Consider the following 13,714-nt stretch of genomic DNA (forward strand, 5'->3'; position numbering starts at 1 on the left):
TTTGGTCCTGGCCAGTATATGGATGGAAGACCATCTTGGGTAGGTGGGTGTTGCTGCTGGCATAGGTGTTGGTGAGGGCAGCAGGGGGAACTTACCATTTAGTCTGTGTGTGGATACTAATACCACAGTGCAGTGTAGGGGACACTGTGCTTATGAGAAGTAAAATCAAGGTTCTGACTCACTGTGGTCATAAAATATCTCTGGGCATCCTTCAAAAACAGTAAGGTGTATTCCGATGTCCTGGCAAAACAGCCTGCCACGGCCTTTTCCATCCTGTCCCCCTATTCATCCCATGTCTCTAAATGGCTAACTATCTCTGTTACTTTCATCACGTAACAGCTAAAGTGTGGTTAGCATACAAATGCAAGAATAGCTCATCCAGGTAGATGCTGCACAATGGTGGTGGTTGAAGTGGCTCCCCTACCATTTTGATGGTCTAGAATAGCGCTATAAAAATGTAACTATCTATCTATCTGTTTTGATGGAAAACCACCTAATGTATTTCATCATATCATAATGAGACAAAAAAGTCACTGCAAGGTGATGGATTTCAAAAAACTAATCATCAATCAACCATTTCATAAATCAAAACTGTTTTTAAAGTAGTTTTTGCTTTGAACACTTGGTAACTATATAATAAAAATCATTGAATAACAAAGTGCAAAAACTGGATAAATAAAGCAGGAAGGAGACATCCACTTTTGCAACTAACATGACTTAGATGGTGCCGAGTCTTAGATCCTTTAACGTGTGTGTGAATGAGGTGGGTGGTATAACTTTTACTTGTTTATTTTAGAATTTACAATCACCAGTTTAACCACTCAGGTCAATCAATTGATTTTCCAAAACAACATCCGTCCTTTTTCCATCTTTCGGCTTACCATGTCTTTAAAATATTGACAGACAGTACTTTCCACTTTCTGTACAATTTGTAAATGACGTGTTCAAATGCAATATGTACTTTCAATTACACTACACATTTCAGTTGTGAAGAGAACAGAATGGATAAATCACAACTGATTTTCAAAAGCGGATTACTGATCAGCATGGCGGCCGTTGAGCCGGCAGAAGGAGGCTGGTGGACTTCATTGCTACTCTTTCCTTACGCCCGGTCCACTTGCTCGAGTCCATGGGGCCCATCCCCATTCGCAGAAGAACAGGAACTTTCCTTGAACGTGGATCGGGAGTTGGTTCAAACGAAAATGTGGTCTGGAGTTCCCACATGGATTCTGCCCTATTAACTAAATCCAATAATTGTGGCTAATTTTTCACGCTGGCACTTTACGTGTCACGTAAATTATTATAACCTCGTGGATCATTACCGTCAGACTATTGTACCTGTGAAATCCCATGAGTGAAGTGATCAGTAAAGGTATTTTTGGTGGTAACTTTCCAGTCGCGTCTTCCCTTTAAGAACCGGTTCTTGGGATCGCTGTGTGAGATCACTGAATCTGCAGCGGTGGCGACGGCGGCGGCGCAGCAGCAGCAGCAGCAACACCACCACCACCACCACCACCTCCGTCCAGGACAGGACAGCCTGCTGGTTTGGTAGGAGGAAGGGGTTCCTTTCGAGGCTCATGTACGCTGCTGCGTAAGATTATTCGGAGCGGCTTTTTAAGTCGGCGCGGGTTCCTCAGCTGACTTTTTGCGAAGATTTTGTGGAGATTTACTTGTTCCACAGCCATGCCAAGGCAGAGTATATTGGAAGTAAACGTGCAGGATGTTCAGAAGAGGAGAAACCCGAACAAGCATTATGTATGTGATTAACGCTTTTTATTTGTTCTCTCTGATTTTCTCCTTGAAGTTTAACGGGTTGGGGTTTGGTGTTCATAGGTGACTTTCCTCTCGGGCTTTTTATTACGATATAATGAAGAAATCGAAAGCGGTGATCAGAATGTTTAATGGATAATTATAAAGAGTAACAGTTGTGGAAAATAATACAGATTAGGTCGTAGCGCTAGTAAGCCTATATCTGGGAAAAAAAGGATCTCTGGCAAATCGGCGAAGTGGTGGTTGAAAAGGAAAGCATAGAGAGACAGGGTGAGGGCTTCAGTTTAACTTCGCTATTTATCTAAACGCTGATAAAAGCAAATCAACATCTGTTATCTGCGCATACTCCCTCACGAACAGTCTCGTAACTTTTGTGCTGTTTTACTCTGGCTATCAGATCAGCGCTTTCACCGTAACTTACAAATAGACTGGGGGTCGTCTTTTTACGCTGATTCTCTGTTTCATTACACTGAGGCAAATGCATTGCTTTGAACATTTCTCTTTGAAAAGTTACAGGATTTCTTGAAACGGGTTGCATTGCTCGGGTACTGTGCCCACGGAGTATTTTACATGTCTCCTTCTTACTAAGGGGCTTTGCAGCTGCGTTTTCATTGTCTCTTTTTCCTGGCCCCACCTTGATCCCACTTTGTACGCTGGAGGAGGGGGACGCCTTGTGGACTAAAGAATTGTGCTGATGGTCCTCCAAACCTAGTGGTCTGTCTTCGTTTGGATCACTAAAGCACATTACTGCCTTTTACGGAATTTTTCAGAGCCGCAGGTAATAAAAAGGAATTGTTCCATTGTTCAGTGGTCACTTTAAATGTTGCCAACAACGATGCTCCAATCTAGACCTGCATTTCTTTGGACTACGGGAGGAATCAATCAATGAAACAAGTATACGTTAGCTGTAAAATGTTAATAGGTTATTTTCACACCATACATACACAAACGTGTTTGATTCAGTACATGAGAGGGCCTGGGCTTACCTTGGAAGCATGGGGTGCCAAGGCAGGAACAAGCCCTGCATGTGGCACCAGCTCACTTCGGGGCTAGTTATAGAACCACATGTGTTTGGGATATGTATAGAAAAACTACAGCACCCAAAAACCTCACCACACAGACAGCGATTGGGTCTGGGCCTGGGTCTTGAACCTGGGATTCTGGGTATATGAGGCAGCATTGTAGTCTATTATGTCACAATGCAGACCTTTTCTTTTTGCAGCCATGAATTGGATTAGCAGTTTGAAAACAGATAGGCAGATTTATCGGTCTCCAATTTTTATTTACACTTGTAGCCCCTTGTTAATTTTATATAGCTTTCTTTAAAAAAAATCTATTCCCTCCTCTCATCATTTGGCAGGCTAATCGGGGTTCTCAAATCTACAATAGAAATATCAGAATCTATTATATTGCATAATCAACTAGCAAGGAAATTTGGGGGAGGATTGGGATGGTGTCAAGTCTTTAATAGAAAACTCGCTGTGCTAACCATTGAAGGCTGGTTAAAATCGAAGTAATCCCACAGACCTCTATGTTAACATATGCAGTGCACAATGCAATACATAGGGTATCTCTCTGTTGTATACCTTTTGAAATAGGATTCATAAAAGCAGTGTTAATGTTTGTGATGCACCACCTGTTGGAATGAGAGAGACATAGCAATTGGATGGACACACAAATACTTAGCCTTTTATTTAGGTGGATATTTAAATATTTGCAATAAAAAGGCAGAGTGAACTAGGGTTTATGTCCAATTTATATCAAACTTGGGACAACAAAGTAAATCAATAGACAACTTTATTTAAGTGCCCTATGACCTTCTAATGGGGGAAAAAATTAATGGTTAGATAAACTTTCATTGGACAGCCTTTCATGAGACAAATAATGATTAAGTATAGGTAAAAAGTATAGCCAAAATAGAAATTTTTATTCATTTTCTAAACCTACTTTATCCTGAGCAGGGTGGCAGAAAGTTAGAGTCTGGCAAACACAAGGTACAAGGCAGGGTGCCTGTCCATCACAGGTTGAAAACACACACAGCCAGTTTAGCTTTGCCAATCAACCTAACCTCCATGCCTTTGAACCATGGGTGGAAACCACAGCACATAGAAGCAACCCATATGAACAACATGCAAGCTTCACAAAAGGTGGTCCAGGGACTTGAACCCTGGCCTCCTTGTTGCGAGGCAGCAGTGATACATCTGTGCCATCCAAATTAGGAATTAAGTCCTCTTTATTTATCCATTATGCTGCATTAATTCCTAGCATCTGAGGTCATGCTTTATTTTTGCAGAGTGTAGCCTTGACCTGTGGCCCCTCCGTCTGTGATAAGGCTGCATATAATCATCTGCATTTTCATTAGCGCAAACCCCCAGTATTCTTTTCACTTTCTCTGTTATCTGGACTGGATGATTTTTGATTTGAAATACAGAATCTAGGGAAGTACCTACACTTGCTTCTTTGTGCAGGACTGGATCAATTCATATATAATAACAGCCAGTGGCGTCTCTGTATTAAAGGCAAATAGGGTACTGCCCCCTTCCCCCAGCAGAAGATGGCATTATTTTATTGAATTTAAACAATCCGTAAACTTGCCTCAATAATTTAACATATTGTTAAAATGTTTATAGCAAATTCAGGTTAATAGTAATAGTCAAATGTTCAAAGTTTTCTATAATATGCCCAATATAATTTCTTATCTAGAATATTTCATTTTGGAGTATGCACAATTTTCTTCATGCCTGGTGTCATCAGGGTTTTTGTAGTTTGCTTGGATAAGCCTTTCAGGCCCTTTATGGTTTTGGTATATTGAAAAACCCAACTTTTAAAAGGTATGATACCAGCATTTTGGATTTTAAGTTCTGGAATTAAACATCAGTTTTCCAGTCAATCCACCCACCCATCTTCCCTCAGGACTCATTAGTGCAGATGTGGAAACATCTGTTTGTAGACTTCACAAACAACCTGATCAAGAATTCACAGGGGGCTCTCCCCCATGGGTTTAACATGATCAGGTCTTCACGGCTTTTGGACGGTAAGTGGTGCAATGGCGCAGTGCACCTGGAAGGCTGGAGTAAGATTTGGGGGGTCTGGTTTTTTGGAGTTCTCTATTCTTTGCTTTGGAACCATTTTCTTACTGGTACTTAGGTTCAAAAGCTGGTAATGGTACCAAAGTCAGCATTTTAGTACTGAAAGCTACTGCAATCTAAACTTTTCAGTTTCTCCTTGCGGCTTGAATGTTAGAGCCTTTTTAATTAAGAAATTGATTTTTTTTGTGATAAAATTTATAGGGTGCGTGCACTTGCACATCTTTAAGTAGCTAATCCTCTCTCTCTCTCTCTGTCCGTATTATACACACGGTTTCCCAGAATTTCCCTGCCCATTCAGCTTAGTGTCTTTCTTTCCCCCAGGTCTTTGTACTCATACCAGAATTTTCATTCCAAAAACTAAATTGTTAACAGCCTAATGAATATTGGGCTCTGCTTGTGGGCGGTCTCAGATCTTTTTCAACAGTGTATATAAAACGGACTAAAACAGAATATACAGACATGCTTCAAACCCTCAATACATTGAAGACTAATAAAACCTTTGGATCAAATGGGATTTTTATCAGTTGTATTAAAAGAAATCAAAAACATATTTTATAAGGCATATTTGAACAGTTACTTCAGAAAGGAGAAGTACTGGAGGACTAGAAAGTTGCAAATGTGACTTCAATATTTAAGAAGGGAAACAAAATAGTTCCTGGCAATTATAGACCAATGAGTTTTACTTCTGTACCACGCAAAACTATAATAAATCAAACACTGGAAAAGTACTTATTTGAATATAATATGCTGAATAAAAGATAGCATTGGTTTATAAGAGGAAGATCCTGTGAAAAAATCTTTCAGAATTTTCTGAACATGCATCTGGAAGGGTTGACAAAAACAAAGCGTACAATATAATTTACTTTCAAAAAGACTTTGATGCAGTCCCACACCAAAGATTAATTCTAAAACTAGAAGCTGTAGGCATGAGAGGTAACCTATAAAACTGGATCAAGTTGGTTAACGGGCAGGAGACAAACAGTATAGATAACGGGAGAATGGTCATGTGGATTGAGGTCATTAGTGTAGTCCCTCTGGGGTCCTTTCTTGGACCATTACTTTTTCTTTGATTGTACAGACATAGATAGTAAACTTTTTAAATTCAAGAGTGACACTAAAATTGAGTGAAAGGCAAATGCTGAAGAGGCAGCAAAATAAATTAAAAAAGATGTGGACAAGCCCAAGCTTCAGAACTGGATAAGCACTTGGAAAATGTAGTTTAATGCAGAATAGTGCAAAGTGCTATGTGTGGCAAAGGGAATATCAATTATAAATACAAAATGCGAGAGACCATCCTAAAAAAATCAGCATACACCCCTAAATCCTTCTGAAAGGTTAACACAGTCAAATCAGTCAAATTTATTTAAAGTGCAAAACCACCATGCAGCATGGTTACACTACACTGTGCTGGCTATGCTGACACAACACTTTCATCATCTAAGCAATGTGCACGAGCCAATAAATGGGCAAATAAAATGTTAGATTATATTGTGAAAACTGTTGAATTAACTCATGGGACGTTATGCTTAGGCTACATAATATACTACAGAGGACACATCTGGAGTATTGTATGCAGTTTTGGTCTCCATGCTACAAAAAAGACATGGCAGCACTTGAAGCTGTGCAACAGAAAGCAACCAGGTCCATCCCCAGGACATCAGGACATGCTGTACTCTGACAAGCTCAGGGAATTAAACCTACCTAGTTTCGAGCAGAGGAGAATGCGTGGAGATTTAATCCAGGTCTTCAAAATCCTTAAATGCATTGGTAAAATGGATAAGGCAGTATTCTTTCAGCTTAAGGGCGAATCATGTACTCAAGGACACTAGTGGAAATCAATGATACAAAGTTGTGGGAACTGGAAAAAAAACTGCTAAGACATGGAGTTGAAGCAAAAACCTTGACAACCTTAAAGATGTATCTGGATGAGATGCTGGGACAGCTGAGCTTTTTAGCTAAACAAACAGGCTTGAAGGTGTCCTCTCATTTGTTAAATTTATGTTCAATATTTAATTCAGTTACCTTATGTAGTTCACAGGCAACCTGGTGGTGCAATTATGAGCAGTGCTGCTGTCACTTCGCTCCAGAACTACATTTGAAGCTTAGTCCCTCTTTATAGAGTCTGTACTTTGTCAGCAGATTGCTTGGTGACTATACTGTAAATTGGTCTGGCATAAGTGAATGTAGGAATGAGCATTAGTGAGTCACAAGACAAACTGTGCCATGCCAGGGTGGCTCTCCCCTTCCTGCCAGTGGTGCCATGTTAATCAACCTGATCTGAATATGTGTGTCGGAAAATGGATGCATAGATAGACTTGATAGAACACAGTTTGATAAAAATTACCAACAAATAACCCAAAAACAAGTACTTTCTGGGTTGGATGTTGCCGTGTCAGATGCTCCTAGAATAGGTGCTGAATCTGTAATCAAGCAGTTCAGAAAATGAAGGAATGGAGGGACTTGTATGGTGCCCTCCTCAGTAGCTCAACCACACAGATTCAAAAAGACTACATCTATTAAATGAAAGTTGCTATTAGTAAATGTACAAGCATTATCAATGGATTACACAAGTAGTAAGACTCTGCAATGTGTATAGATACATAGATACAATGTGTATAGATACAATCAAGGTCTGGTCCGAGGTTAAGGGCTGGTGTGCAAGCGAAAAGGGAGAGGGCTCTACCGGTGTCAGGAGGTTCCTCCCTGTCTTTACAAGGTTTTAATAAATTCACGTGGTATATCCTCTCGCTCGGCCGACGATTCGGCTGTTTTACCAAATAATCAATGAGTCCCTTTCTTTCCTTAACCTCGTATGGTCCTTGCCAATGAGCCAATAGTTTAGAGTGAGAGGTGGGAACGAGCACCATCACTCGGTCCCCAGGATGGAATTCCCTGAGGGTCGAGTTGTGATTGTAACACCGTGCTTGCGCGCGAGTCACGTGGTCTTTTAGCAGAGGTCTAATCTTGTTTAGTCTGTTGTGCAGTTGCGCCACATACTCTAGTACATTCGTGGAGGGTAGAGCCTCGGCTTCCCATCCTTCTTTTATTATATCCAAAAGTCCCCAAGGTTGGCGTCCATATAATAGTTCAAAAGGGGAGAAACCTGTAGAGGCTTGAGGTACTTCCCGGTAAGCAAAAAGCACGAGAGGCAAGAGCTGATCCCAGTTCCTACCGTCCGTGCTGACTACCTTGCTTAGCATCTGCTTGAGAGTCTGATTGAAACGCTCTACCAGCCCGTCTGTTTTGCGGGTGATAGACAGACACTTTCAGATGCTTAATATGGAGTAACCTGGCAACCTCCCTGAACGTATCCGAGTTAAAGGGTGTACCCTGGTCTGTGAGGACTTTTTTGGGTATACCCACTCTAGAAAATAGGTTGACCAATTCCCGTGCAATGTTTTTTGTGTTAGGGGAGCGCAGCGGAACCGCCTCTGGATATCGAGTCGCGCATTTGAGCATGACCAATATAAACTGCTCAAAAAAATTAAAGGAACACTTTGAAAACACATCAGATCTCAATGGGAAAAAGAAATCCTCCTGGATATCTATACTGATATAGACTGGGTAATGTGTTAGGAACGAAAGGATGCCACATCGTTTGATGGAAATGAAAATGATCAACCTACAGAGCCCTGAATTCAAAGACGCCCCAAAAATCAGAGTGAAAAAATTATGTGGCAGGCTAGTCCATTTTGCCAAAATTTAATTGCAGCAACTCAAAATTGTATGCAGCACTTTGTATGGCCCCTGTGTTCTTGTATACATGCCTGACAACATTGGTGCATGCTTCTAATGAGATGACAGATGGTGTTGTGGGGGATCTCCTCCCAGATCTGGCCCAGGGCATCACTGAGCTCCTGGACAGTCTGAGGTGCAACCTGGTGGCATTGGATGGACCAAAACATAATGTCCCAGAGGTGTTCTATTGGATTTAGGTCAGGAAAGTGTGGTGGCCAGTCAATGGTATCAATTCCTTCATCCTCCAGGAACTGCCTGCATACTCTCACCACATGAGGCCAGGAATTGTTGTGCACCAGGAGCCACTGTACCAGCACAGGGTCTGACAATGGGTCCAAGGATTTCATCTTGATACCTAATGGCAGCCAAGGTGCCTTTGTCAAGCCTGTAGCGGTCTGTGTGACCCTCCATGGATATGCCTCCCCAGACAATCATTAACCCACCACCAAACTGCTCATGCTGAATGATGTTACAGGCAGCATAATGTTCTCCATGGCTTCTCCAGACCCTTTCACTTCTGTCACGTGCTCAGGGTGAACCTGCTCTCATCTGTAAAAAGCACAGGGCACCAGTGGTGCATCTGCTAATTCTGGTATTCTATGGCGAATGCCAATCGAGCTGCATGCTGCTGGGCAGTGAGCTCAGGGCCCATTAGAGGACATGGGGCCTTGGGTCACCCTCATGAAGTCTTTCTGGTTGTTTGGTCAGAGACATTCACACCAGTGGCCTGCTGGAGGTCATTTTGTAGGGCTCTGGCAGTGCTCATCCTGTTCCTCCTTGCCCAAAGGAGCAGATACTGGTCCTGCTGATGGGTTATGGACCTTCTATGGCCCTCTCCAGCTCTCCTAGAATAACTGCTTGTCTCCTAGAATCTCCTCCATGCCCTTGAGACTGTGCAGGGAGACACAGCAAACCTTCTGGCAATGACACGTATTGATGTGCCATCCTGGAGAAGTTGGACTACCTGTGCAACCTCTGTAGGGTCCAGGTATCGCCTCATGCTACCAGTAGTGACACTGACTGTAGCCAAATGCAAAACTAGTGAAGAAACAGTCAGAAAAGATGAGGAGGGAAAAATGTCAGTGGCCTCCACCTGTTAAACCATTCCTGTTTTGGGGGTCATCTCATTGTTGCCCCTCTAGTGCATCTGTTGTTAATTTCATTAACACCACAGCAGCTGAAACTGATTAACAATCCCCTCTGCTACTTAACTGACCAGATTAATATCCTATAAGTTTCATTGACTTAATGCTATACTCTGATTATAAAGTGTTCCTTTAATTCTTTTGAGCAGTATATATTTATGGCCATGATTTGAGGGCTCCAGGGGTCCTACAAGGTCCACCCCTATCCTGTCAAAGGCAATATCAATCAGGGGTATAGGAACGAGAAGAGCACCTCCCTCCTAGGTATCTGACGGGTCTGGCATTCCGGGTAGGACTGACAGAAACGTCGAACCTCCTCATTAATTCCGGGCCAGGTGGGCATGAGCTAGTTCGCAAATCTCCCGCCAAAAGGTACGCGGTACTAGCAACAACTTCCGCACCTCGCCCTCATGCGTCGCAACTCGATATAACAGATCATTTTCTAAAACAAAGTAGGGCTCCCGAGGTATGGAATTGTCAGCCTGACGGCTGCCGGGGAAAACAATAGCATTCCGGGCAAACTTTAGGGAATCATCATTCCACTGTTCCCTTTTAAATGACGCAGGCGTGGATCTAAATTGATGATCCATGCTGACTAGAGGATCTTGTGGCTGGGGGGAGATAATGGCTCCTTGGCTCGTGCCCTCACCGGCGGATACTTCCGGGTCAGGGTCCGTCACCTGAGATTCTTCCCCCCGGCTGTCTACGTCATCACTGTCTGCCTGAGTGCACGGCGTGGGAGCCGCGGGGAGGGTGCCCTGCCCATCCATAACCAGACCCAACGAGGCCACAGGAGTAGGTTGTTATTTTATCGCTAGTATTATGTGACCAGTCGTGTCCCAAAATCACTGGAAAAGGGGGCTCAGGTAACACCGCAACCGAAAACCAACATAAGTCCCTTTTCCAAGGAGATGTAACACTCCGCGGAACGATACAATCTGGTCTTAACATGTACACAAGTGACTTGTAAGTGCTGTTTTAGCCACTGTCGCTGTAAAATATAATGGTGTGCCACAATGGTTATGTTGCTGCCGGAATCAAATAGGGCCACAACTGAATATCCGTTCATCAACACCACTCCCGTGTTAGGGATCGCCAGAGGGTGTGGCAGAGCACAGTACCTTTCAGTGGTGGCCCAACTGTAGTCCATAGGCTTGACATTGAGTGGGCAGGCTGGTGGTAGATGTCCGGCCTCTCCACACTTGAAACAGCGCAGGGAGGCCGGCTTTTCTCTGGGCTTTGTCGGGGCTTCAGCAGCGCGGCGAGTGGACTCGGGGGTGATGGCACGTCCCTGTCGGGCCCCACGAGCTGGCCTTTCCGACCCCCCGGTTCGGTGAACCGTGAGCTGATGCTCCAGGACATCCAGGAGACCCTTCATGTCCTTAAAGGGGTGTTGTTGGACCTGCTGGGCGAGGTAACTGGGCATGGCATTGACTAGCCCCTCACATGCCACTTGTTCGACCACTTTCCAGGCTTGGGGTCCTTCGGGCCGTAGCCAGCGCCCCATCTTGCCCCAGAATTCAAAGGCTTGTGCTCGTGCCGGCCGATCGGGGTCGAACTGCCAGTTACGCCACTGTAAAAGAAATAAACAACATGCATAAAGGTTTGGGGTTTCCAGCCCCGTATACTGTAAACAGTAGAAAAATATGACAAAATAGTCATCAAAGTCAATATATGCAAGCGATACACAGTTGACAGTTCAAAGATGACGGAGGAGGAACATTTATGAAGGAGGGGCCGGAAGTAGAGAGGTATGATGGGTAGGAGCCGAGATGGATGGTGGGATTGCTGACATCATAAGGAGTAGACAGAGGAAGGGCGGAAGTAGCATAGTGCGGGTATTGATGCAGGCAGATTCATGGCGGCGGTGCGTCTTTCTTTCTGTAGGAAACAGAGGGGCATGTTACTGTTGCCACAGAACTATGTATAAGACAAGATCAGTGCAGGATGAGGTGCCAGTCCATCAAAGAGCACACTTGGACACATACCCTGGCAGATCCAGTTTACACTCAAAGTTAGCCTAACACACATATTTTTGAGATGTGGGTGCAAAATCCACACAGACATACGGAGAATGAATAGACTGCACACAGACAGTGGAGGAGCTGAGAATTCTCGGCAGCAGCACTAACCAGCCTGCCACCCACTAATATACTATGTACAGCTACTCAAATTTTTTTTCTGCATACTTTTAAACTAAAAATAAAATATGAATAAGTAAAGGAAACAAAGGTTGCGTAGGTGAAGATCTCACATCTTTTAGATGCTGTCTCTTTTTAAGATATCAGAGGAAACTTTTGCACATGGGTAACTGAATGTATTAGTAGTTGAAGGTCATCAAAACTTTCATCTGAAGGAAGTATTAGATGCTGTGGCAAATTTTTTATTTTTTTCTTTATTTCGCCAATTGAAGGTTAAGGGCCTTGCTCAAGGGCCCATCAGAGTAGGATCTCTTTTGGCAGTGACAAGGATTCGAACCGGCAAACCTTCGGGATACCAGCGCAGATCCTTAGCCTCAGAGCCACCACTCAATTTAGATGGAACTTTCAAATTCATGAACCAGAAACACTGAAATACACCATAAAACAGACTGATGAGAGATAAAGTTATTCAGGCAAAGTGCTTTGCAGACACGTGTCATATCCCAAATAAGGCAGAAGTGGGTTTGGAAATGAATGGAATGGTAGCTATTATAAATAATGCATGTGGAAAAATATGATGCAATACAAGTGCTCCATTTCAGCATATCTTTTTCCGAGCCCAGTCTTGATTTAGTCCGATTAACACAGCATTCTTGTACTCGTGCTGATCCTCCTGGTTCTTTTTACTCTGTTTGTGTAGTGGCATCAAGATGTTTCTTTTCCAGCCTCCCTTGTAAGTCATGTAACTTTTCAGGTTACCCTGTGTTATTTTACTGACCATCAGATATGCTTATATGTCAAAAAAAATTGTCATAAAATGTGAGCATCCAAAGCAGCACTCAGTATCTTGAAAGAGACAAGTGTGCTTACACAAACTTTGCTGAGATTGTTCCGCTCCGTTGTGATGGCTAAAGGCTGATGGTCTGCTTTTTTCTGTGTTCAAAGTAAAAACTATATGATTAATATATACTGTATATAGTAACATCAAAACAGGGCCAAAATACTCTTTTTAATAATTTTGCACAGTGCTGCTGATATTGGCCCCAATCAAATCTCCCACCACCACTCCCAACTTCCTAAATTGGAGTAAGCAGTTTTGCCAATGTAATGTAATAAGTTATTGGCTGCTAAGGGATAGTCGGGGCCAATGTGCCAATGAGATGACACAGGGCAGAAGACAGTTTTAAAAAGCATCTCCAAGAGAGAGAGCATGTGAAAACCCCCACACTGGGTGTCATACATGCACTTCCAGGCACAGAGAAACTACCGGGTAGATATATGACCTGGAAAAATAAAACTTTGGATGGTGATCTGTGCTTGAAAGAAGAAGAATCTGGAGTGTGGCTCTTCCAGAAGCTATTAGGTAATGCATGTCACAGACATGAAGACTTTTAAAATCGTACTAATGGTGAAAATATAAGAACCCACATTTTTGTCCTCTGGTCTGATTTCATTTATTTTGAGCAGAGGCACTAGAAGATAAGGTCCATATATCAAGATCTGAACTTTGCAAAATAAGACTGCGATTTCAAAACAAACTTGGAGGATGACAGTCTAGCTCAACTTGCCACAATAATTTATTTTGCAGGAAAAAAATTGAAAGGAAAAAAGTCTATTTTGTTTGGAAGAAAAAGCCACCCATCTTCAGCACCGTGTTTAAGTTCTTCCGTTCATCTTTCATTGACTATTGGTCTTTCACACATGACATCATGATGTATTGCATATCTGTATCACCCATGCTATGGGATTTGGAGTAGTGTTGGACCGGTACAAAAATTTTGACCTTGGTATCGATACCAACTTTTGGACCTCAGTACTGGTATCAAAATGG

General features: G+C 42.8%; 1 protein-coding gene across 2 annotated transcripts in view; it reads left to right on the plus strand.

Moving 5' to 3' along the window:
• Positions 1-1,343: 1,343 nt before the first annotated feature.
• The window catches only part of sh3pxd2b (SH3 and PX domains 2B), a 148,199-nt gene continuing 135,828 nt past the window's right edge, over positions 1,344-13,714 (plus strand). Inside the window, exon 1 of one of the 2 annotated variants that reach the window (XM_039776147.1) lies at positions 1,344-1,755. In XM_039776147.1, coding sequence (XP_039632081.1) covers positions 1,684-1,755 — 72 coding nt within the window. In that variant the 5' untranslated portion in view covers positions 1,344-1,683. The remainder of the gene's footprint in view (positions 1,756-13,714) is intronic. The other variant, XM_039776149.1, reaches the window with a different exon arrangement.

The sequence above is a fragment of the Polypterus senegalus genome, chromosome 13 (assembly GCF_016835505.1).
Source record: "Polypterus senegalus isolate Bchr_013 chromosome 13, ASM1683550v1, whole genome shotgun sequence".
Classification (NCBI taxonomy): domain Eukaryota; kingdom Metazoa; phylum Chordata; class Cladistia; order Polypteriformes; family Polypteridae; genus Polypterus; species Polypterus senegalus.